Source organism: Propithecus coquereli, unplaced genomic scaffold, assembly GCF_000956105.1.
Source record: "Propithecus coquereli isolate 6110/MARCELLA unplaced genomic scaffold, Pcoq_1.0 Scaffold515, whole genome shotgun sequence".
NCBI lineage: Eukaryota > Metazoa > Chordata > Mammalia > Primates > Indriidae > Propithecus > Propithecus coquereli.
Genome location: NW_012151008.1, coordinates 1,169,010 through 1,194,953, shown reverse-complemented (window position 1 = coordinate 1,194,953; position 25,944 = coordinate 1,169,010). Strand labels below are relative to the sequence as shown.

General features: G+C 56.6%; 1 protein-coding gene across 2 annotated transcripts; it reads right to left on the bottom strand.

Moving 5' to 3' along the window:
• JUP (junction plakoglobin) lies at nucleotides 1–22,514 on the bottom strand. 2 transcript variants are annotated; one of them, XM_012656720.1, is made up of 15 exons: nucleotides 22,458–22,514; nucleotides 12,269–12,484; nucleotides 10,003–10,262; nucleotides 9,573–9,811; nucleotides 8,584–8,785; nucleotides 7,311–7,455; nucleotides 7,115–7,218; nucleotides 5,584–5,922; nucleotides 3,715–3,870; nucleotides 3,397–3,516; nucleotides 2,666–2,816; nucleotides 2,461–2,582; nucleotides 1,545–1,584; nucleotides 1,115–1,281; nucleotides 1–797 (listed from the first exon to the last, which is right to left on the bottom strand). In XM_012656720.1, exons 2-14 carry the CDS (start codon nucleotides 12,474–12,476, stop codon nucleotides 1,130–1,132), a joined length of 2,238 nt encoding a protein of 745 aa, XP_012512174.1. In that variant the 5' UTR covers nucleotides 12,477–12,484; nucleotides 22,458–22,514; the 3' UTR covers nucleotides 1–797; nucleotides 1,115–1,129. The 2 variants fall into 2 exon arrangements, with proteins under 2 accessions (XP_012512174.1, XP_012512173.1); XM_012656719.1 differs by having other exon boundaries at nucleotides 1–1,281.
• Between the last annotated feature and the right edge of the window lie 3,430 nt (nucleotides 22,515–25,944).

Sequence of the window (25,944 nt, the reverse complement as noted above, 5' to 3'; positions counted from 1 at the left end):
TCTGTGTAACTTTTATTTTCTTTGCTTTGGTCTATACAAAAAAACCAATAACCAAAAACATAAAGCGATAATAATAAAACTCTCTGCTGGGACCCCCCCCCGTCCCCCCTGCCGTGTGCAGGAGGTGGTGGGGGGAGTCTGAAACCGGAAGGGGAAGAGAAAGCCCCTCACCGCACACCAGAGGGGTCAGCCAAGAGCACTTCTTGGGGGCCAGCCAGGGCAGTTGTGTGGGTGGGACAGGGTGTGTGGGAGCTGTCCCCAAATCTCCCTGGTGCTGAGCAAAGCCAATTCAGCATCCTGGAGAGAGAAGCGGGCTGTGTCCCAGAGCGGGGACTCACTCTCCACGCCTGCGCCCCGTCTCCCCTGGACGGTTTCTGAACTTTTCAAGAGAAGCTCTGGATTTGGAAGGTTCAGGCCTTGAACCTGGGTCCTGGAGACCCCAGGAATTCAGGGCAGCTGTCAGTGGAGTTCGGTGAGAAAATCAGACGCAGAGAAGGAACCAAAACCCTGTGGGGCCCAGGCAGCTGGAGACAGGCCGGGGGTGGGGGTTCTGGGGCGGGCAACAGAGTGGGCAGTTTGTGTCTGAAGCTTTAAGTGGCCAGGGCCACAGGGGTGGGGAGGGGGTGTCAGGCCCAGGACAGAAAAGAAGGAGCAGAACACCATCCCAAGAAAGACCCTACGGAGGACCTCTGGGGGCGCGGAGTTCAGCAGGAAGTCGCGGCCCCGGCCCCTGCTCAGGCACTTTTCTGTCTCGCCCCATCGCCCGCACGGAGAGCCTCTCAGTTGAGGAACCACACCTGGTGGGGGTGAGCAGAGACACAGAGAGGTCAGGGGCTCGGCAGACCTGTGTCCCCAGAAGCTCATGCCACTCCCGTGTCGCCTGCCCACCACCCCTGGAAGGAAGTGGCTGGTAGGAGCAGGACCCCCTGCCCCAAGCAAAGACACAGGAATAAGGCAGGGTGCACCTTGCCTGGGGAGGCTCAGCAGGGCAGCATCCCCACCCCTGAAAAGGAGCCAGCGTTTCCACGGAGAAATGGGATGGCCTGTAGCGGAAGGAGGCTCTAGAGAGACGCAAAAGCCGGTGCTCCAGCAGCCCGCAGTGAGGGTGCTATACCAGGGGTCGAGGCGCCTAGGCCAGCATGTGGTCAGCAGTGGGGTAGGGGGGCCTGAGGCCGTCACTGTAGGTGTCGATAGGGTAGTCCCCGTCCATGTCCATGTGCATCTCCAGGGGGTCGAGGGGCACATCGCTCGAGTACATGGGGCGGTAGGTGGCATCCATGTCTGGGGACGAGAAAGGGGCTGGGTCCAGGGGTCTGCGGGCCACCCTGCAGGGGCAGCCCTCAACCCCCTCCTCTAGCCCTGCCCACCCCCAGTGGGCCTGACCCCTTCTGCAGACTCCCGCATCAGGGGATCTAGACTAGAGTGGTGGATGCCACGCAGTGGCTGTCACAGGTCCTCTAGGCCTGGAGACACAGTGTGTCCCCTCGTACACACCCACACAGCCCACCCGGCTCCCTGGGTCCCGAAGTGCTCTGCACACTCACCATCTGCGTAAGGCTCGTTGATGGGGATCATGCTCTGGGCCTGCGCGGGGAGAGAGAAACATTGTTGGGGGGGTCTGAAAATGCAGCCTCTGAGCTGGATCTCAGCTGGGGGCAAGGAGAGATGCTTCTAGAAAAGGGGGCCAGGGGAAAGCAAAGACTCCTTGGAGGAACAGAGGATGATGAAATGGGGTTACCCAGTGCCCTGATGAGCCCATGGCCTCGGTACCTCCCTGGGGTGGAGGGTCTCACCAGTCGTGCTGGGGTTCCCACAGAACCAGAGCAGCTCCGAGGAGGGGAGTGGAGGGAAGAGGACTCAAGAATGGTGCGGGGCCCTGCCCCAGCCGGGCCCAGGCTGCTGCTAGCCTACACAGCACCTTCCCGCAAGGAAAGGGCACCCCTTCCATAAACACTTTATATTCATTAGGACAAAATAAAATTGCCATTTTTGTAGGTCAAAAACAGACATATGGTTCAACCTCCTACTTCCATCTGCTAGGAATTGTCGTCAATGATCCAATGATAAAACAAAAATCTATGGGCCGGGCGCGGTGGCTCATGCCTGTAATCCTAGCACACTGGGAGGCCGAGGCGGGAGGATCACTTGAGTTCAGGAGTTCGAGACCACCCTGAGCAAGAGTTAGACCCTGTCTCCACAAAAAATAGAAAAATTAGCTGGGCGTGGTGGCTTGTGCCTGTAGTCCCAGCTACTCGGGAGGCTGAGGCAGAAGGATCACTTGAGCCCAGGAGTTTGAGGTTGCTGTGAGCTGGGCTGATGCCACGGCACTCTAGCCCAGGCAACAGAATGAGACTTTGTCTCAAAAATAAAAGTAAAAATCTATGAAGTTGGTAGTATGTTGCTCTTGTGTAGTGTGCAACTTGCACAACCATACATTGCAGTCCAACCCAGGACACTCACAGCCTCCCAGGCAGCCGGGTCGTGCTTGAAGAGGGAGTTGGTGAGCTCCACAGACACACGCTTCCGGTAATCTGGGTTCTTGTCCTCGGAGATGCGGAACAGGACAGCAGCGGCATAGGTGGCTGAGCAGAGAGGAAAGGAAAGGCTAAGTCAGACGCCTGCCTCCACCACCCTCTCCCCGCCCGCCCACCGCACAGCCCCTCACCTGTGCCCTCATTGCGGGAGTGTAGCAGCTCCATGAGGGGCGCGGAGGCCCCCTCAGCATCGATGGCGTCGGCCGCCTCCTTGTCCTGGGCCAGCTCGCACAGCACCCCGGCGGCCACACGCTGAATGTTCTCCACTGACGAGTACAAGAGCTGGGGAGAGGGAACGCAGGGTTGGGGGTGAGGCAGGCCGGGCGGCGCACCCACAGCCCCGCCCACCTCTCCCCTTCGCCAGTTTAATGGTGGATAACGGCTCCCACTGGGGCTGTCATTTCTTTAAACTCCTGGGGCTGAGTGTCACTTGCACATGACCCGCCTGGGAATTACTTGTCTCCTCCGCCCGTATCTTACTGTTGGGATCGAGTATTAATGAGCTCTTTTACACGAAGGATATTAAACTCTCATCTGTTATGGCGCCTGCACATACTTTCCCAGTCTGCTGATTACATTTTTAATGCTTTTTTAGGTTGTTTCTGACACATAGATGGTTTTAATGTTTATGTGGTTGAATCTCAAGACGGTTTTTTTTTCCATCTGTGATCTCGTCCCTTGCTTTTGAGCTCGGAAAGCATTCCCGTCGGGTCTGCTAAGGAGTCACTCCTCGCGTGGCTACTTTCCTCCAAAGACCTCTCCATGTCTGGCTCAGACCTCTCAAATCTGTGACTCTCAACCTTCCCCTTTAAGCAGCGTGGGGGTGGGGGGAACCTCACCCGCCCACCTGCCCCAGACTCACCTGTACGAACAGGGGGATGGTGTTGAGCCGGAAGATCTCCATGCGGTTCATGGGGTCCCGGGCAAGGATGTGCAGAGCTCCAGTGCAGCCCTCCACAATCTCCTCCATCCTCACGCCATCCTGCACAAGAGGAGGCAGGGGCATGGGGACAGGTGGCCCTCGGACACAGCCACAAACCCTCCCCCACCATGACACCCTGACAAAGTTGGAGTTGGCATCAATTGCAACTCACCTCCCCATTTACACACACGCACGTGTGCACAGAGGACACCCTGGCCTCCCGGGGAGGGCCGTCGCAGGCACCACCAGCTCACTTACCGTGTAGGGCTGCTGTGTGCCCGCAGCCACATGGCGCTGGGCGTCCTGGTGCGCCTTGACCAGCAGCTGCACGAGGCGGGGAATGACCGCGGCCTCCTGCAGTGGGGCATGGTTGGCTGGGCACAGCGCCAGATTCCTGATCAGGCCAATGGTTGCCTGACAAGAAAAGGGACAGTGATCAGGGACATTTCTTGGGCAGCTGGAGGATCCCAGTTTCCCAGCTTCAGGCATCTCTTCCCTCCCGTCACCTCTTCTGTCCCCTCAGCCAGATACAGACATGCTGGAAGATCTGCAGAGAATAACACCCCCAGCCCGTGTCCCTTATTCCATAGGATCCATGGGTCTTCATGGCTACCTCTAATAGTACCTGCTAAAATAACACTCCATTCCAGAACATTCCACCATGTCCTGACCTTCACCCAGTCCCCTCTCTCAAAAACCACCCACCGACACCGGGGCCCTGCTTGTGTCTCTGATAGCTCCCAACCCTGGTTATCAGGAAATCTTTCCTATGGTTGACCTCAAAGCCTCCCGCTGGGGTGATGCTCACATTATAATCACTCCCAAGCAGGGCCCCGAGAAGAGGTCTCCCTGGGGTCCTCGACTCACAGGAGCCACTCTGGCCTCCCAGAGTCCCTTGGGGTCTTGCAAAGCAATTTCTCATCTCATTTGATCCTCAAAACAAGAAGCCAGGGCCGGCGCGGACAAAGTCATGCGAGGTGAGGACGTGAGCACAGGCTGGATGACTTGCCAGGGTTACTGGTCACTTGTCACCTAGCTGCTGGCTCAGGGTGCACGTGCTCCCCCCACCTTGGGCTTACAGCCAAGACCAAGCACCAAGGAGGCGCCATACACTGCCTTTTTTTCTTCTTACTATGAATTTTTTAAAAATGCAATGTATATAATCACTTAGAGCCATTCTTATCTGTTAAATTCTCTAAAATTTAGCTAGTGGAGGCCCTTGCCAGCTGGTTCCTGTGCCTGTTGACAAAACCCTAGTCAATGGCAGCTTCCTACTCTCCAGGAGCAGACGTCACCTTGCCTTTGGCTCTTTTCCTTGTTTCTACTCATAGAGACACACAGAGACCCTCCCTGATTAGTCTGTCCCTTGGGCCTGCTACCATCTGGCCAACCCCCATACCCCCTGCCCGACAGGGAAATGACGCACATCTCTCCCCTACCCAAGTAGCCTCCCGAGGAGAAGGCCCCCCTTCACACCCCTGACTCCCCACGGCAGAAACTAAGTGTCCCCCAGAATCCTCTCTTTAGTAGCCTTGCTGAGTTTTAGTGGGACACGCGGCCTTCTGGCTGATCATCACACTTCTTAATCTCCTGGCATCTCGATGTGGCCAAATGACCGAGTTCTAGCGTGTGAGCCGAAGCTGTGTCCCACTTTCTGGTGGCCACTGGCCCTGTCCACTTCTCATGGGCCAGAACCCATCTAGGGAACGTGTTCAGTGCAACCGTCATGTCAAGACAACACTCTCACCTAGACCCTCTGGCGTAAGAAACGTGCTCCATGCATGAGCGGCATCCCCCGAGAGCTTATCAGAAATGCGGAATCTCAGAGCACCCCCTTGGGCCTACTGAATCGGGACCTGCATTTTAATGAGACTGCCCAGGGTGCCCACGCGCATACTAAGCTTTGAGAAGCTGTGCTCTAGGGGATGGTGGAGCCACAAGATGGAAAGCATCTGGGTCTCTGGAGCAGAACCAATGTTAAGGTCTGAACTGTTACATGGGAGAGAAAGACACTTCTATCTTATTTGAGCCACTGTATTTAGGGCGTCTTTGTGGCAGCAGCTTCACCCAAACTGATACGGTTCCTGACCCCGCAGCAGGGAGCTCCTCCTGGCCCAACCCCAGTACCTTGACCAGCGGCCACTGGTTGGGCTGGTTGAGCAACTTCACGATGGCTGGGATGCCGTAATTCAGACGCACAGAGTTCTGGGCCATCTCGGCCTCGGGGTGGCGGCTGGTGAGGTGGCGCAGGGCACAGACGGCGGGCTCTGTGATGTCATCCTTGTCGCCGGCACGCTGGATGGCGTGAATGAGGGCCTCCACGCCACTGTTCTGAGTCACCAGTGTCTTGTTCTTGCTGTTGTTGCACGTCAGGTTGGAGAGAGTGCCCGTGGCGCACGTGAGGACGTTGACGTCATCCACGCTCAGCTGGTTAACCAGGATCTTCAGCACGCTCTCCAGGCCCTCCTGGGGCGAGGAAGGCAGTGGGGAGTGAGGGGGCAGCCAGCTCCAGGAAGGCTTCCCAGATATGTCCGAGGGGAGTGGGATGGCCAGAGGGGGACAGCCCTGCGTGTTTGTACCGGGAAACTTCCACTCCCATGACATGTCAATGCCCTGGGAGAGAGTGTTACTATCCCTCGCAGCAAGTGAGGTGGTGAGACAATGAGGCTCAGAGAGGCTGGGGGGCTGGCCCACAGACACACAGCGAATGGCTGGATCTGAACCCAGGCCAGCCCCTAAGCCCATGCTCTTCCCTCCATCCCACCTGCCTCTCCCCCGGGGCCCTCGGACCCAAGCAGAGCCCTACTCAGGCCGAGGGTATAGTGGCCAAGGGAAGCCTCTAGGCCAGGAGGCAACTGCTGTGGGCCGCCATGCTTCAGTGGCCCAGCTGAGCCACTTTTACATACTTCTCACCTTTCTGGGCCTTCCCTGCTGCCCCCGAAGGGGGCCTAAACCAAATGCACTTTCAGGATAAACGTGTAACTCAGAAGTCTCACTTCTCCCAGGGAGAGCCATGTGGGCCTCGTACGGGGGCAGAAAGACCCCAGCTTTGGGGACAAACAGTCCTAGGTTCAAATCCCAGCTCTGTCATTTACTAGCTGTGACCACGGGCAACTACTTAACTCCTTGAGCCTTGGTTTCGTCATCTAACCAACAGGGTCCCACACTCTACCTCCAGGATGCAGCAAGAGTTAAATGAACTGACATCCGCAAGTCCAAGCAGAGCCCAGCACAAGGCAGGTCTCAGTGAATGGTGTCTTAAGAGGGGAGGCGCTGAGGAAGGGCAGGTTCGCTGGAGGGAGGGACCAGGGGCTTGTCCTGGACACACACTTTTCCTTTAATTGTATTTTTAGCTATCTGGGCCTCACAGCTGTCTCTTGGAGCACTACTGCTCCCCACCCCAGAGTCCAGGTCAAAGCTGTTCCTTTGCCACCACCTGAACCCCAGCTTAAAACGTCAGCCCCCACCCGCTTCTCTTTCCTTCCCACACCCGCAATAGGGATTAGAGCCTTTGGCTGATGGGATGAGAGTCTTTAGCCACGAGGGCGGGGGATTTAGAGGCCACGGTCCTCCCACAGCCCCTAAGGTCCGACGCCCAGACAGGAGGCTGGAGGAGGCAGCTGCAGAGGTCAACCCCAGGCCTGGACACGTCCCTCACCTGCTTGGTGGCCACATCTGAGAGGTTGCGCAGGGTCCACAGGCAGTTCTGCACGAGGCGGGGGCTGTTGCTTGTCAGGTGCTTGCCCAGAGCCTGCATCCCACCTGGGGTAGGGGACAGGGGTCCCGTCAGTCACAGGGGAGCATGGTGCTGGGCAGAGCCCCCACCCAGCCACCCTCAAGGCCATAACACTCACCGGCCTCCACAATGGCAGGCTTATTGCTGGGACACACAGACAGCACCTTGAGCACCCGGCTGGTGGTCCAGAGCAGCTTCTCGTAACTATAGTTACGCATGATCTGCACAAGCGCCTGGGGTCCTCCATTGGCCAGGATGATCAGCTGTGGGGGTCGGCGAGTAAGATGGACAGGGAATATGACACGGAACAAGGAAGGAAGGGGGCAGGTGACAGAATTGTCATTACTGAATTTCGGCTAAAACCCAAATAGCGTCTGTGGCTGTTCTATAAACCAAAAGTCTAAAAAAAAGATAATACCCAATGCTGGCAAGGATGTGGTGAAAGTGTACTCATACCCATTACCACCAGTAGCACTGGAAATTAGTCTAGTCCTTTTGGAAAGCAGTCTGGCCATCTGGGTAAAAGCCTAGAAGTGTTAAAAATCTTTAACCCTGCTGATAAAAATTCTTTCTACTCTTTGGGAAAAGCTATGTGCTCAAAGATGTTCATTACAGCATTTTTGTTTATAAAGGTATAAAATTGGGAGCAATCTAAATGCCCTCCTCCAGGGCCTTCCACTTAATGAAATGCCATTTGCCATCATACAGGGTGATTTTGAGGGCAATATAACAAAAAAAAGATTTTAAAAACATCGTGTAGAAAATTGATGTAAAGTTGCAGGTTGCTGTGACTACAACCATGTGTACATATTTGTAAACATGCCCACCCCACAGAACAACATCAAAAGAAGCACATCAAAATGACAACAGTGTCTGTATGAGAATGATAAGTGATTTTTTTTCCTTTTCCTTATCCTCAAAATATTGATAATAATTTTGAGTAACTCAGGAATATGATGAGGTGTGTGTATCTGCATATACATATCTATCTCATCTAAAGGGAGTAAGGGGGCCAGGCGCAGTGGCTCCAGCCTGTAATCCCAGCACTTTGGGAGGCCAAGGTGGGAGGATCACTTGAGGCCACGAGTACGAGACCAGCTGGGTGACATAGTGAGACCTCATCTCTACAAAAAATTTAAACAGGTGTGGTGGCACACACCTATAGTCCCAGCCACTCAGGAGGCTGAGATAGGAGGATGGCTTGAGCCCGGGAGTTTGAAGCTGCAGTGAGCTATGATGCTATGATGACACCACTGCACTCCAGCCTGGGCGACAGAGCGAGACCCTGTCTCTAAATAAATAAATACACAGAGTGAGGGGCCAGAGGACGGAGCCTGGAACAAGGTGGAATGATGGGCTTCAGGCCATGGGAGAGCCAGGGAGGGGCCCACCTTGCTCTCCTGGTTGCCGTAGGCCAGGAGCTGCAGGCAGTCAGTGGTGATGGCCAAGAACTTGGGGTTGTTCTTGTTGAGCAAGGGCACCATCTTCTGCAGCCCGTCCGCCAAGCGCACTGCCATCTTAGCCCCCTCCTGGTAGAGCAGCAGGTTGTGCAGCGTGGTGATGGCGTAGAACAGGACGGACTCCACGGGGGAGCTGGGAGGGTGGGCAGGGGGTTAGCACCAGTCAGGTCCCAGGGCCTGGCATAAATGCGGGCCTGGCATGGGTGTCTACCTCCCCCAGGAAGCCTTCCCCACACCAGCACCCCATGGAAATACCCCTTTGCTGAGATCTCACCGTCCCTTGAGCCGGGCCCCACTCTTGTGCACAGAGCACACAGCACTCTCCTCTCCCCACTGGGACCATGACTCCTGCTTCTGAACCTCCAGCCTAGTGCTGAGCACATAGCAGGTCCCCTCGACCCCTGTCCCTACTAAGTGACCATGTGGAAGGCCACGTGCTAGACAGGCCCTGAGTAGCATTCAGAGGGGAGTGAAATCATTATCTCCACCCTTAGGGAGCTCCCAGCCTGGCATGGGGATGAGGAACGAGGCCAAACAACACTGGCCAGGAAAGAGAAAGTTTGCAAGGGACTCTGCACATGCTGTTCCCTCTGCCTGAACACTCTTCCCTTCTTCTACATTGGCCAAACTCCACTCACCCATCAACCCCCTTCTCTTAGCCCTTAGAGCAATTCGACCTCTGAGCAATCTTGACACTCTTCCGCCATAGCCTATATGGTATCCCAATAAATAACCTGCTGTTTATGCGCCTGTCTCCCCTGTTAAGCTGTGAGCCTCTGAGTGCCAGGACGGGGCATAGTTCTGCACCTGGCATACAGTAGGTGCAAAAGATGCTTATGGAAGCCCAAGGGAGGGCAGGGGGGGCCTAAGGGAGGGAATGCCCTGGGGTTCTGGGCTCCCGCAGTGATCGGGGGCGGTACCTGAGCATGCGAACCAGAGCGGGGATGCCGCCTGACTTGAAGATGGCGAGCAGCCCCTCGCGGTGGTGGGAGAGGTTGTGCAGGATGCTGGTGGTGCAGCGGGCCGTGTCCAGGTCGCTGGTGTTCTGCATCGTGCGCACAACAGCCGCCACCAGCTGGGGCGAGCCCATCAGGGCCCGGCGCGACGCCTCCTTCTTCGACAGCTGGTTTACGATCATGGCTGCCTTGGTCACCACCACCTGGCGTATGAATGTGAGCAGTGAGGAGGGGCCGGGAGACCCTTCCACAGAGCTCAGAGGGACCCAAGTAAGACTCCTCACACATGGAGGGTCTGGGTCATGATCTCTCTCCACCTCTACAATGTCCCTCCCCTGCAGACACCTGACCTCTCCCCTCCCCGCCCAGTCCCCACCCCAGGCCTCTCACGGACCGGGTCCTCATCGTTGAGCAGCTTGGTGAGCTCGGGCAGGGCCCGGGTGGCCAGCTCGGCATCATCCTGGTAGTTGATGAGATGCACGATGGCCGACTTCAGCAGCTGGGATGGCTCGGCCAGGCGCTGCAGGTTGGTGGTCTGCCCCTCCACCTGGGTGGCCAGCAGCAGAGAGCTGTCCTCGCCCGACACGCCAGGACACATGGCCTCCCGCACCCGCTTCGCTCTGGCCGTCGTGGACATCTGGTATTCAAGGTCACCTGGGGGCCAGCGGGGCAGGGACTGAGTTCAGGAGGCAGGCAGGGGCCAGGGCCAGGCCCAGGGAGTAGGGCAGGATGCACAGACAGCGCCACCTGGGCTCCCTGGGCTGTCGGCACCCTGACCCAGCACGCCACTCACAGTTCTGCCTCTCACCAGGGACCTGGGGGAGGTCACCATCGCCTCAGTCACCTCATCTGTAAGATGGTTCTGTCCACCACAGGGAATTCTTATGACAATTAAAATGAGAAAATAGTCATATATTGCACTGAAAAGATTCATCTGCCTGGCACCTATCACTACAAAAATGTTAGCCATACTTGTTTTTAATAAGAATAGCTAACATTTTTTCAGTACTTATACAGTGCCTGGTAGTGAGTTAAGTGCTTTTCTTTTTTCTTTTTTCTTTTTTTTTTTGGAGACAGGGTCTTGCTCTGTCACCTGGGCTAGAGTACAGTGGCATCATCATACCTCACAGCAGCCTCAAACTCCAGGGCTCAAGCAATCCTTCTACCTCAGCCTCCTAAGTAGCTGGGACTACAGGCACATGCTACCACACCTGGCTAATGTTTCTATTTTTTGTGGGGGGGGGGGTCTCGCTCTTGCTCGGGCTGGTCTTGAACTCCTGACCTCAAGGGATCCACCCCCCTGGGCCTCCCAGAGTGCTGGGATTACAGGCGTGAGCCACTGCACCTGCCCAGGTGATTTTATTTTCTTATTTAATCTGACGATAACCCTACAAGGTAAGTACAATTATTCCCTCCACTTTACAGATGGGAGAACCGGGCACAGCAGCCTGGCTCAGGGGCCCATGCCCCTCCTCTGTTTTCTCTCAACCATCAGGTAGGGGACAGATTAGATATCTAGGCCTCTTTTCAACTCTGAAATATCAGAATTCTAACTATGCCCTTATCATTGCCAAAGGCAGCAACTCTCCCACTACACAGGCAGGCAAGTAGAGGCCCAGAGAGCCTCCCGGTACCATGCAGCAGATCAAAGGCAACATGAGGCCTGGGTTTCAGAGAGCAGGAGCTGGGTCCGCAGCTGGGACTTTAGGTTTCCCCTTCCAGCTTCCATTCCCTGGGGCCCTGCGGGGGAGGGACCTGGGAGTCCTACAAATAGGTGCCCAGGTAAGCCCGCCCTAGCAACCGTCCGGATGACCCCGGGGAGAGGGAGGCAAAGGCTCTGCCTTCTAATTAGTGAGGAAGGAGAAGACATCTACATGGCTTTCCCACCTGGATGCTGTACTCTTAGCTACCGACGAATTCCTTGCCCTGCCAACCCGGGAGGCCCCTGCCTGCTGTCAGGGGGGAGACCAGCGTGCAGGGGCCGAGCTCGGTGGAGCCCCCACAGCCACAGCCCACCTGCACCTCTTCCCAGCGGCCATGGCTCACCCGCTGGAACGTTCAGGGCCCTGGAGGCACCTGTGGACGACAGTCCTCGGGCTACTCCTCTCCCGCAGCACGCCTGGGCCCCCTCTCCTTGCACCCCCCCACCCCCACCCCACCCCTCCCCTGGAACGAGGAGTCCTCAGGCTTGAGAACCACACCTCATCTACAGGGGATGCCTGGGGGCTCCCTGAGGGCTGGAGCCCTGACTCTCCCATTGACCTTGAGGCTTCTGGAGCCAAAGGGATGTGTCCCGAAGTCCAGGGGCTCCCTGAGGGCAGCGGTGACACCTCCCCATCAATGACTGACCCTCTTCCTTCAGACTGGGGCACCCTGAGGGCGGGGTCTACGCCTTCCCTCCATACTGAGGGTTCATGGAAGAGAAGTCTGGTCCTTTCTACGTGGGGTAGTCTGAACCCCCGTGCCTCCTCCCGCAGACTGGGTGGGCCCCTGTGAGCACGAGCCGTACCTCCCCGTTTCCACCACTGCTCCCTAAGAGTGGGAACTGGGCCTCTCCCCTCAGAACAGGGGCCCCTACAATCTGCCTCCTTCTACTCGGACCTGTCTCCAGGGCCCAGCCAGGTTTTCTGCCCCATGGAACAGTCCCCGGGGGTCCCGACCTTGGCTCTGGGGCACGCCCTGTGTGTAGGTGGTGGTCTTCTTGATCGTGTACTGGCGCCCGCAGCTCTCGTCATCCTCCATGACGCCCTTGCCACTGACTGAGGGCACACAGGTGTTGGCGCCTGAGTGGATGCCTGAGTCGTAGGTGTATGTCTGCTGCCACTCGGTCACCTTGATGGGCTGCTCGATCAGGTTCATCACCTCCATCGTGGCTGCTGGCAGCACAAAGAAGGAAGTCAGGAAGCAGGAAGTCAGCTGGCCCCTGGAGAGGTACCCCAACACCTAGCCCAGCCCCAGCTTCAGCTCTTCCCCAGGCCCTGCCTGGGGGTGGTCTCTCCTCACCCCACGATGGCCCCAAGGGCCTCAGTGGGCTACAGGATGGGGGCGAGGGGAGCGCAGAAGGGCCCAGTCCCAGGAAGGAGCTGCCCATATGAGATGCCTTGGGAGCAGTGGAGCCCCAGGGGTGCCAGCTGTGTGAGTCCTGGCCTTGCATCTCTGCCCCCCAGCAGGCATGAACCCCTGGAGGCTGGGGCAGTAAAGGGCCAGATGCACCAGCAGCCCCAGGCTCACTTGCTGTCCCGACCCAACACTGCCAGGAGCCTCCAGCAGCCTCTGGGGTCTGTGGACGCCACCCTTGCTCCACCGGTGCTCCCTGGGAAAGGCTGCAGAGGCGAGGCCACACCCAGACATTGGACAGGAGACTGGGTGGGGCAGGGAAGCAGTCAGACAGGTTTCTCTGGAGTGCCCCAGGCTCCCTGAGAGACTCCAAGATCTCACTGTCCTGCAGGTTGGGCCAGATCACCAGTGGCCCCAGAGGCCCAGGCCCTAAGGCCCATCTCTCCCAGCACCCCAGAAGCCCCTTCCACCATTCGGAGAACCACAGACCATTTGAAATCTCAGCTACTTACTACCAGGGCAGTTCCCCTCTCTGCTGAGCCTCAGTGTCCACTTCTATCAAATGGGGTTACACCACCTCCCTCACGGGTGGTCGTGAGGATCATATTGCAAAGGACCAGTACAGTGCCTGGCACATGGCAGGTGCCCAGTGTCGGTGGCCATGGCCGTTCCTCTTAGTCCTGCCTGCTTCACCTCTGGTCTCCCCGAATCCAGGCTAGGGATCTGCGGTGGGGCAGGCCTCTGGGTGATCACTGCCTCTCAGGAACTCCTCTCTCTCTGTAGACTGAGGGGCACTTGAAGGGTAATCGTAGCTGGGCCCTACTTTGTACCAGGGAGGTGAACTTCCCACTTGGTCTGCGTTTGGCTCCACTGTCTTGGGAACCAACCTCCCAAGGTCAGCGACTGGCGGGAAAGGCGAGGGACACTGAGATCCTGTGAGCGGTGCTCTGGGCCAGACCCCGCACAAATGCCACCATGTTCACAGGTGGGTTTCACAGCACACACTCTGTTCCCCCATTCACAGATGTGGAAACTGAGGCTAGAAGTTGCAGAGCCAGGCCCAGGCACAGGCATGAGTGAGTGACACTGAAGAATGTGGCCACTGCACATCCCAGGGCGGCCTCAGAGAGCAAGCAGACCCCAGGCTGCTCCACCCACGCCGCTGGGCAGCAGCCAGCATCTCAAACCGGTTGTCCCACTGTGATGGGGGACTGGGGGAGGGCGAGGGTGGGGTGGCTGGCGCAACTTGGCCCCACCCCAGGAACAGAGAGCATCGGGGATGTGTCTTCCCTGTACAGCTCCAGTGCTGCCCTCAAGGAGGATGACGAATGACCCTTCAGGTCTTGCCTCTTATGGCGACGCAGGGTGGCCCGTGAGCACACCTGGAACAGGCAGAGGCAGGGGCCAGACCTGCTCCCAGCTGCCTCCTTCTCTTCCCACCATCCCGAGTGAGTCAGAGTTTCGTGCTGATAAATAGAAGCAGGCCCTGAATGCCAGACAGCAGGCTCTGTGCCGCCAGATGCACACAGCTGCTTCCCAGACCTGGGCCAGGGTGGCTATTTCAGGAGAGGCCCCACCCCCTCCAACACGCCCCTCCCCCGCAGCATCGGGCTGGGCCACAGGCAGGAAAGGGGGGCTTGGGGAAGGCAGACTCAGGAAAATCCTGCCTGGCTTCCTCCTGCCTGCCTCATCCGTCCTCCAGCCCCAAGGGCGGGTCCCCAGAGAAAATGGAGGAGACACAGACGCCGCCCCCAGGGAGAAGGGAGAAAACTGGACACGCAAGCTCTTGAGAAGGAAGGTGCCATTGCATATTAGGAAGCCCGGAAGCATCAACACTCTGAATGTCACTCTGCTAGGCGGACAGCTGAGCCTACATCTGGATGCCCAGCCTCAGTCAGCTCTGCTCAGGACTAACTGGATGTCTCCAGCCCTGGTCCATAAGCACACCCCATCCTAACCGGAGAAGAGACATAGAGACAGCGCCTAACCCTGGGGCTTCTCCATAGAGACAGTGCCTAACCCCAGGGCTTCTTAGCTGAGCCAGAGGGGTGGGGGCCTAACCCCAAACCACAGGGACCACCTCCTTGCCAGCCCCAGGTCGAAAGGGACCACCAAGGTCAAGGCTGGCCCCAGGCGAGGGGCCTCAGCAGGCCCCTCCCCACTCCCACCAGCCCAGGCCTGCAGCCAAGAGATGCTTGAGTGCTGGACAGCTGCCCAGGGACAGAGAGAGGCCATGCAGAGGTCAAAGGATATTGTTGGAGGTGGGGGGCAGTGGCCTTTATTATCAAATCTCACTCTTCCCTCAAAGCAACCCTGGCAGGCATTTTACTAGTCCCAATTTCGAGGTAAGGAAGCCGGCTCCACACTGAGAAAATGGTAGCGCCTGCTCAAACCCAGGTCAGCCTCCCAGTGGGACCAGCACCCAGTCCACTAGACAAGACTGGGTGGAGCTGAGCCCTCTTGCCAAGGGGAGGGAGGTGCTGACACAGCCAAGGGTGCTCGCAGATGGGGGGAAAGCACTCAGCTGCAAATCAAGAGTCCCAGGTTCTAGTCCCAGCTCTGCCACGAACTTTCTAAGTGTCCTTGGGGCAATGACTTTCCCTCTTCATCTACAGAAAGGGTGGCCCAAGTGATCTCAAAGGAACACTGATGTCTAAGATTCTAGGAATGAGGATTCCCATGACAGACAGGAGAAGGCTGAGGGCGGGCCAGGTCAGAGCTGGAAAGCAGCTCAGAGAGAGGGCAGATACCAGGACTCTTCTTGAGGAAAGGACCATGGGGAGAGCTATTCCTGCAATAGGAAGGCTGAAAGTCAGACCTCAGGCAGGACTGTCAACCAGCCCCACCTTTCTCCTTACCTACTCCCCAGGAGAACCAGGGAAATTCTCCCACAAGAAAGAAAAGTGCTGGTTTCACAGTTCCCAGGGTGGAGGGAGCCGCACCCAGTTTGGTTTCATCCCTCTCCACCCTGGACCTAGAGTCAGACCTTCCACAATGCCCCTGGACAGAGTCCGGGTGGAAGCAGGAGAAACAGACACAGGCCCTGCCCACACGCCCCAGCCAGGGACAGACAGGGACAGAGACAGGGCGGGTTTGTGAGTTGAATGGGGGGCCTTTGTTTAGCAGTGCGCTCTATTGTTGGCAGCACAGGAGGAAGAGGCCAGCTCTGAGATCACAGGGTGGAGTGAGGGACAGCTCAAGGACAGGAAGACAGAGACGGGCCCTCGAGAGGGGTGCAGAGGACCCTTCCACAGCAGGTCACACGGGCTGAGTCTGCAAGCAGGCAAGGAGGCTGCTTGGGGTGAACCCTGCCCCTCCTTCTTGCTTCCTCCTCTGCACCGGGCACCCTAAATCCAAGACTGTCCTAGCAGAGGGTAGCCCAGCCCTGACATTAAAAATAATCCCAGCAGAGCTACATCTGGCTCCTGCCCTAGCCAGCACCTGCCGGGGACAGTCAGTAACAGGCACAGCTGGGCTGGGCTACAGGGTGCCAAGTGTCAATAAGGCACCTGGAGACATAGGGAGGACAGGCTGCCCACAGGACCGCTGCATCAGGACTGAAGAGCAGGCTGGGGCTGGACCCCCCAGAGGTTCCCCGGGCCAGAGACCAGCATCCTGTGCAGACACAGACCCCAAGGCTCAGACAGCGACAGAGCACGGGTGGAAGAGCGTGGGATTCTGAGCGGGCAGAGGGGTTCCAGCCAGCCCCACCGCTTGGGCAAGTTACTAGATTTCCTTAGGCCTCATTTTCTTGATCTGTAAAATGGAGACGATCAAGCTACTTTCTTCACTGTGACTCTGTCCACAAGCAAGGCTCAGGCAAGCATCCTCCTATCGGAGGACAAAGAGATGGCAGAGGAGAAGGCTGGCACAGATAGGTGGCTGGCAGCCTGCTTTGGGGGACCCAGAGCAAGACCTAAGCTTCTTTCTCTGACCCCTCCAATGAGGGCTAGTTGGGGAGATGCCTCCCAGCCCCAGGCTAGAGCCCCTGGGGAGGATGGGGGGCATGGCTGGGAGTCATGAATGAAGTTTGGGTCTTGGGTGGGAGCAGAGACACTGAGCTGTCCCCCTTGAGGTCAGTGTTGCCTTCTGCAGCCAGTCGGACAGGGACATTCCCCACAGCTCAGCGGAGTCCCACTCTGCCTCCACTCCACTGCGATCTAGCCAGCAGTCCCAAGCACAGACACAAGCAGGCTCTAGAAAAGTGCAGAGACAGACATGACCACTTCCCTTGAGAGCCTGTCCACCCCTAGGCTGGGGCTTCCCAGCGGGTCTCTCTCCTCTGGCTGGTGGCCCGGAGGGACCCTCTCGCAGACTGGAGGTTCTCTGGCAGACACCGTGGTCTCCATCAGCAGACTGGCCACTCCAAAAGGGCAGAGATAAAAGCAGGAGACAGAACAGAGAAGCTGGTCTTGAGCTTCCGGAGGAAACCCTCACTTCCAGTCTGGGGCACAGCCTGAGCTGTCGCTTGAGGACAGGCTGGGCCTGGGGGAGGCTCAGGCCTGCAGCCCCGAAGGCTGTTTGCTTTCCTCCTTCTGGGCTCCTTCCCAAAGCAAACAAACCTGGGTGGGAAAATGAAGGGGGTTTGTAGGACAGGGAAATGCCCTGGACAAGTACTCCACCCCGGGAACCCCTGTGCTCCCCGGAGAGGGCTCCAGCTAGAATGCCATTCCCTGCCGGTGACGCTGGGCAGGCCAGATCCCAAACTAGCAGATGACCCCCAAACAGAACTCTTGGGAATGGAAAAACACTTCACCCCGCATCAGGAAACAACAGCAGAGGGCTGGCTGTGTTGGAATCCTTGCCTGACCCTCTCTCGGAAGAGCAGGAAAAATCCACCTGTTTATTTTCACTAGATTCCTGTACAGCACACACTGGAGAACATCACAATTTAAATAGAGATTTGCTTAAAATTTGCTACTGTATACGGAGCATGAGCTCATCCAGACCAAGCTAAAGAACAAAAGGATGCTAACAAAAGAGAAGGGAAAGAACCTCACAGGAAATTGCCTTATAGAGTTGGGATGATGAGCAATTTTTTTCTTCTCTCAAACTTTTCTAAACTTCCCAACTTTTTATTTTTTTAATTTTTAAAATGTTTAAAATGTTTAGAATTATTTTTATTTTATTTATTTATTTATTTAGAAACAGAGTCTTGCTCTGTCACCCTGGGTAGAGTGCAGTGACGTCATCGTAGCTCACTGCAACCTCAAACTCCTGAGCTCAAGCGATCCTCCTGCCTCAGCCTCCCCAGTAGCTGGGACTACAGGTGTGCACCACCATAGCTGGCTAATTTTTCTATTTTTAGTAGAGACAGGGTTTGTTCTTGCTCAGGCTGGTCTAAAACTCCTGAGCTCAAGTGATCCTCCCACCTTGGCCTCCCAGAGTGTTAGGATTACAGGCATGAGCCACTGCACCCAGCCTAAACTTCCCAATTTTTTTACAATGATCAGATATTACTTTTTCATTCAAGGGAGAGGGGAGAGTCACCCCCAGATATGCAGCTTATTGATTGCCCCACCACTGTCCCAACTCTGCTCCCCTCCCTGCCACTGTCTCCCTAGTGGGAAAAGACAGAAAGCTGAGCTTCCTGCCCTGAGGGCCCCCAAAGGCCAAGATGCCAGGAGGCTGAGCAAAGGGGAGTGGTCAGAGAGCTTCCTCTTCGGGCCTGGCCAAAGAATTGGCTGGAAAATGAGACAGTCCATGTCCCTAGACCTCCACCAGATCCAACCATGTCCCAAGACAGGCCTCATGGTATCACTCACAGTAACTCAAACTTCGATACCTGCCCAACCACACTGCTTTTCCTCTTCACAAGGGTCGCTGGGCTAGCCTGCTCACGGATGTCTCTCCCTCTCACTGCTATGTCACTCTTCTCTCAAAAGACCCAAGATGAAGTCTCCCTAGGGACCCCAGCAGGTCTCAGACTCACCCCAAAAAGTAGTAAGTCCTGCCTACCCTCCGTCCTGGGCCCCCATCCCTCCCTCTTACTCTTCTGCAACTCAAGATCTCATCTCTAGCAGACAGGAAGTCCTTCCCCCTGTCTAGCCTCCATTCCTTCTATAAGAGCATCAGTCCCAATCGATCCTGCATCCTCTGGGGTGACAGAAAACTGCAAGCCCCTCCCCCTCTTTGTAGCAGTCAGCTGGGACTGAGCTCATTCTCTTTCCTACTGTCTCGACCTCAAATCCCCTTAGCTTTCTCCAGGATCAATAATCCCCATGCCTGGGGTCCCCTCCTGCCCTCAAGGGATGTATAAGCCTGGTGGTGACAGGTTCAGGGCTCAGGCTGCACCATCACATATGGAGAAGCCATTCCCCAGACCCCATGTCCAGGCCCACTCTGGTATCAGCTGCCCAGCTGGCAGAGGTGCCAGAGCCAGGCAGGTCTGAGAGGACAATCCGACACCAGCTCCTCCCTCAAGGGCAAAGGCTCAGGCTGACAGCACCCATGACCCCCACCCCGTCACCAGAAAGGCCCTCCCAGCAAGCGACTTACCTCAGGTCTCCTGGGCTCCAAAACATGGGACAGCCAGTTCCCCGCCAAGAGCAGCCTGGCAGCACTGACTGGTGGAACCCAGCAGGACATTAGCCTAGGCCTAAATCTGACTCTCATTTCTCTCCACTCCCCAGGGAGCAGCCCCCACCTTTATCCTGGCACAGGTCCAGCCCCCATCAAAGCAGGCAACTCCCACTTCCTACATAGGGACAAGCCCAGAACAGCCATGGTTCTACCCAGCTCAAGCCAGGAGGCAGCAGGTCTTTGACCTTCCCCTCCTCTTTCCTTCCCAACCTCCCCAAACAACTGCCACAGCCCCTAGCCTCAGGGAGAGAGCCCCCTCCACCAGGAACTAAAAACCAAGCCACTGGGGAGGTTTCAGAGCGTGGCGGCTAGGACATGAGTCACCCCCACCTCCACCACCCACACCTACTTTATGGGCCCTTCTGAATTCTCTTCTCCCCCATCAAGCAGAGGCTCTCAAAAATGGGTGGCAGAAAAGTCCTTCCCAGAACTTCAGTGGGGCAATGCAGCAGGATGAGCTCTGGGCTTGCAGCCCCAGAGGACCCAAATGCTAGTCCTGGCTCTGCTCAGCATATAGCTGTGCAACCCCAGGCAAGTGACTTAACTTCCCTGAGTTTCAATTTCCTCATCTGTAGAATGGAGATAATGATACCTGCTTCCACGGACAGCCATGAGGAATAAGTGAGAACAGTTCATGAAAGTGCTTGGTGTCTAAGGTCTTTCCTTGATCTTAAGTTAAGGCTACACTGGCAATGAGGGGCAGAGCTGGGACTCAAACCCAGCTCAGCCCGCTATACCATCTCTCCAGATAAACAGCCCTCTGTAGACTAGTCAATTTCCCATCGGATTCTAAGGTGGCTCCTGGTAGGGAGAGACCTCGCTGTTCGGTACCCGCCCCATGGGCCTCCAGGAAGGGAAAAAGCTGCCAGCCCTGGCCTGCCCTTCACTCCCACACACTGCATTCTCAGAGCCCAGCTGTGGCAGCCCGAATGGAGGCTCCAGAGGGAATGGGGTGGAGCTGGGGTGCGAAGGAGGGGTGGAGTGGGGAGAAGAGGGCTCATGTCACCCAAGCTGGGGCTTGATCTTAGCAAGAAATGACCAATTGGATCCCACCTTCTTCCCCTCCCCCTCGCGTCCAGTCAGCGGCCAGTTTCGCCCGGCACCTCCTAGCAATACTTCCTCAGTATTATCTTTTCATCACGGCCACAAACCAGATTAGCTAAACTAATCATTTAGCCAGCGTAATTACAATGCCTTCCCCTCCTCCACATTGGCTCAAAGAGGAGGGAAAACAGGCTATTTTTGCCCAAACTCCATGCCCCTGTAGTTCCCCAGAGGTGCAGGCCCCTCCCCCCACCCCCCAGGGCCTGGGTCCCCACTTCAGCCGCCCCCTAGCCCAGGGCTGAGCCTGACTCCTACTCAGGACACTCCGAGGGCGTGGGTCTGGCGCTCCCCCACTCTCCCATCTACAACCAAAGGAGGTGGCAGGTTCCCCGCCCTCCGCCGCCCACCAAGCAGCGCTGACCCCCCCCATCTTCTTTCCACACCCAGGACTTGAGAGAGAACCCAGCTCTCGAAGTACCCCCAAGGGGGCTGGGCTCCAAGTCCTGCGAAAAGACCACACTCTGGTTTGTACAAGCTGGTATAGAAAGCCTGGTTAAGAGCCCCAGTTCCGGCGGGGGATCGAGGAGGGCTCTTAGGAAATTGGGGGCAGAGGAGGTGGGGGCCTGCTGCCCTTGTGCCCGACGGAGTCTAGTGTTGACGAAACCTTCCCCCAAAAAGCCGTCCTCCTGTCCCACTTTCGCCGTCAAATTCTCTCAGGAAAGGGGGTGGCGCAAGGTCTGGGAAGGCTCCAGAAAGCAAGCACCTTCCTAATTCAGAAATCAGATGGCAACCAAGCCCCACAGCCTCAATTACCAGCTGGCTAAGTAAGGAGGGGGTGGGGTAGAGAAAAGAACAACCACTCCCTCCACCTTCCACAGTTCGGCCCAGCCCCGCCCCACCCCCATTCCTGGGGAGGGGGCAGAGCTTGGAAGAGAGAGCCACTAGCAGGCAGGCCTCCTCCGAGGGGGTGTGGTGGTCCTCGGAGGCAGGAAGAGACGGAAGAAGCAGCTTCCCCTCTCGGCCCTCCCCCCGCCCCAACTCTGGCCCCCACCTCAGGCCCCAGGGGCCCAGCAAACGGGATGCAGGTGGGGGCAGGGAGGACAGGGTCAGAGAGCAGACACTGGCCCAGGTTCAGCCTGGGGCTGGCTGGGGGAGGGGGCTTTGCACGAAGAGGGACCCCCTAAGCCTAGAGGAAGCTCTGGACTAGGAGACAGGAAAACCCCAAGAGAAAGCTGTCCTGAGTACTTCCTTCTGCAAAGTTTGTTTTGGGTGATTTTTCCAACAATAAGAGGTTAGGGAAGAAGGGTAGTCCTGTTCCCACGCCAACACTCTGGAAACCACAGCTACTGGAAACTGGGCCAGGTGACCCTGAATTCTCCACCCACGCACAGACACCTCCTCCCAGACCCCAGTCCGAGCCACGGATGCCAAACACCAGCCGGGCACTGAGCCGAGCCCTGCACCAACCCCACTGTCACCCCATCCCACATCCGCTGAAGGAGCCATAGCCCGGGACCCACGGGAGGCGAAGGAGGCGCCGCAAGTAGTATCAGCGAGCCTCCAGGAGCTGGTCTCTGGACTCCGTGCGCTCACCTGCCGATCAGGTGAGGCCAGCGTCTCTGTGAAAATGTGTGCTCAGCCCCCACAGTTGGGCAAGCTGGATGCAGACAATAGGGCCCCACCCAGGCCTGGGGGAGTAGGGAGGGAGGGAAAGCGAGGATAACGAGTGGGATGGGGTGAGGGTGGCCCCAAAGAGACCAGCGGCAGCAAGTTTCCCAAACGGTAAATCCCCGACTGCAGAGTGAGCCCTGGGATGCAGGCACAGCAGGTCAAAGTCTCCCCGCCAGCTCAGGGCGAGAATCTGGGACGTAGCGTCTGGTGGGCTCCGCGGGTCCTGGGGAGGCGCGACCCCGGAGGTACCTGCCCTGATCGCTCTCCGCCCTTCTCAGATCTCCCGCTCCCGGAGCCCCGAGGATGGCTCTCCCCAACCGCGCGCCCCCTCAGTCGCCGCGCCCAGGACCCCAGCGCGCCCCCTGCCGCCGGTGCAGGGTGGCGCTCCCTGGCACCCGCCCTCACCTGCCGGGAGACCGCTGGGACCGGCCTCGCGGCCGCTCACCACCCACTCCCTCTCCCGAGCGATACTTGCCCCTGGTCGTCTGCACCTACGTGTGGAGCCTGGCCGGGCCGGATCGGGGTCGGGCCGGGTGGGAGCCGGCGCGGGCAGCGAACTGAGCTCGGCGCACTCGGGCGGCGGCTGCTCCGGACTCTGGCCTAGGCAGCAACTCAGTAACCGAACAAAAGGCGAAGGGACCTGACAGCCAAGCCACGCCCCTCGCCCCTCCTAAGCTCCGCCCCTGAAGGAGACGCCCACCCGCTGATACGAACTCACAGGCTGCCTCGCCTGACTGTCCCATCAAGGGGCGGAGCCTCGCGCCCAGTCCCCTTTCACGGCCGCCTATGTTTATCCGCTCGCCATTGGCCCCAAGGACTGCCAGTCGGCTCTGGGATGGACTCCAACTTGAGGTCCCATCCTAACGTTGCACCTATTGGCAAATAAAAAGTTACTTCCTCCTGATTGGATAAGGGGCTGTCAGTAAGACTAAGGAAAGAACCAATGGAAGGGATGGGGTGTGTCTTGCCCCACCCTAGCTCTGAGCAGGTAAGACTCATTATTCTCCCTTCCCCCTACCTGTCCAACAGGTGAGTCAGGGGCCACCATGGGAAAGGACAGACGCCTTCACCGGCCAGCCGACTCAGCGTCGTCAGGCATGATGCTTCTTTGGACTTATTCAGCCTTGCCCCAAAGTAGTAATAACATATTTGTGTAGCACTTCACAGGCTTTGTGCTGTGTTGGGATTTTTTTCCCCCAAAGATACTCCTTTTATAATTAAAAGGCTTGGGTTTGGGTTCTGCCACTTAGTAGCTTTATGATCTCAGGCAAGTCACTTGACCCTTCACTCTGTTTCTCCTCATCTGTAAATTGAGTAATTAGCCATATTATCTCACTGGAATGTGTGGGGATTAAATGAAATAAGGTTTATAAAAGCACTTGGACAATTGCAAAAGGTTAGAAGTTAAATTAATGATATGGGATTTTAAAATTCTCATGACCGTTCTGAAAAATTGCTAGGACAAGAAAACAATCCTCATTTTAAAGATGAGGAAACTGAAGTTCGAAGAAGTCACAAAACTAGAAAGTGGCACACTCCAAAATAGAACCCCTTTCTTCTGATTTCAAGATCCACCAAACCACATATTCTCCTCATATAGACATAAAATGTCAGAGCGGCAGGGACGGGGCAGGGAAAAGGCACAAACAAACACTCCAAGGAGAGACACAAGAGCAATATTTGTTACAAAGATAAAATATCGGCATAAGCAGGCTTTGGTGGGTTTGGAAAACATCAGGCAGCAGATCCATCGGAAATCAAACACTGGCATAAAAGAAATGGGGCCACTCGCCCCTCCACAGGGGAAGAGCCTGGGTTAGAGACCAGAGAGATCTTCCCAAAGGCAGCTTAAGAAGACAAGGGTATTTCCTTTCTGTGGTTCATGATATGAATGCCACTGATGGCTGTACAGTGTGCCAAGGGTCCTACAGAAATTCATTCATTCCAGGCTAAGACATGAGCATTGAGTGCCAACTGTATGCTAGGTGCTGGTTTAGAACCTGATGACACAGAAAATAATAATGATCCCAACCCGTGTGAGTGGTGGTGTAGAAAAGGGTCCCCCCTCAGCTGGGCGTGGTGGCGCGCACCTGTACTCCCAGCTACTTGGGAGGCTGAGGTGGGAGGGTTACTTGTGCCCAGGAGGCTGTGGTGAGCTATGATCGCCCCACTGCACTCCAGCCCAGGTGACAGAGTGAGACCCTTGCTGAAAAAAACAAAAGGAAAAGAAAGAAAAGGGTGCCCCCTCAAAAAAGCTGTCTAGCCCCAAAGCTAGCACATGGGATGGGCTGGGTGAAGCCACCCCCACAACATCCTTGACTACTTTTCCCACCAGAGAAAGGAATGATGGTTGAACATTCTTCCTTCTGAAGCTGTGCCATCCAAGAAGTCTTCCTGGAGGGGGCCGGGAGATAATTGACATTCCTGAGCCAGTTGCCATCCCACATGCCAGGGCCACTGCCCTTCACTTTCTTCCCTAACTTCTGTCCCCCAGTTTACTTCTGTATCTTTACTGCTACCTACCCTTGCCCCCCACTGCCACACAGAGCAGTGGCCAGTGGGCCAGTGCACAGCTTGGGAGGGAAAGAGCTCGCAGCCCTAGGCCTGCCACTGCCCTGTCAGTTTCCCTGCTGGGGTTTCATTCCCTCCCCCTCCCGCCCACTCCATACACGCACACACACATACTTCCCAGCACCACGCCTGGCTTAGCGCCCTCTCCTTTCTCCTGACTTCAGCAAACAGGCAGGGCAGGGCTGGTGGACTGCAGAGAGGGGTGGAGGAGACTGAATGTGGGTGAAGGGGCAGAAATAAGGCTTTGGAATAAAGCGTGTGTGTGTGTGTGTGTGTGTGTGTGTGCGCGTGTGTGTGTCCGTGTCCAGAATGCCCCCTGCATGTCTTAGCCTGGAACTCGTTGCAACATGCTAGCCCCAAAGCTAAGCACACAGGCCAGGACTGGTGGAGGCACCACTGGATCAGAGCTGTATCTCTGCTCCCAGATGAAGGAATTTTCTGCACATTTATTAAGCACCTACTATGTGCCTGCCAGGCACTGAGAATTCACCTGTGTCTGAGCATACGGAAAAGAAACAGAAAATGGTGTTTCCTGGAATCAGCTGCCTGTATCGGAGATACGGTCCCACAGAAGGAGGTACCTACAGATCAGGATGACAGTGGCTGTGACCACAGCCTCCCCTATAGCCCGATCTTGAAGGAAAAGCCACAAAGCCATCTTATCCAGTCCCCTGCCTCCAAACCTTTAAAGGCAGGAATTCTCCATTCGACAAATCTCCAGGAGAGGAGACTCTCCCTCCTTAGAATGTATGCCCTTGTCCCCTTATTGTCAGTGGTAAGCTCCTTCTGATGTCCCGCCCGATGCACATTCCTGCAGTTCAAATAAGTCCTTTCTCTGACCTGGAGCTCAGTGGAAGCAGAGCCCCGGGACTGGCAAGAACACACACGGTTAATTCGACCTTGCAGCCTTCTGGGGCCTCAGAGCGAAGAATGAAAGGGCAGCAAGTGGCCCAGCCCAAGCTGCCCCACAGACAGGGTAACTGGTGAAGAGGGGTCCAGCCAGGGGCTATTGGGAGAGAGGGGACCTGGCAGGGAATGGGGCGGCACTTTCCCAGGGAAGGTGCACATGTGAGCCAGCGTCCAGGACTGGAGGGCCCCCCTGCCCACTCATCTCACCCCGTCCCTCATCCTCCTTGTGGCCTCTGGGCCATATAAGGAGGAGGAGAGTTTCTGTTCTCTATTCAGACATAGTCCTTATTCTGCGGGGGCCCCTTCCCCAGAGACAGGCAGAGATTTAGATCCACATGAGCTATACACACACACACACACACACACACACACACACACACACACACACACAGACCCTTCTATACTCACACCTCAGGGATATACACTCATGGGTGCAGATTCAGACACACAAACACCAGATGCATCAGCTTTCACTGCCTAACACACACACACACACACACAC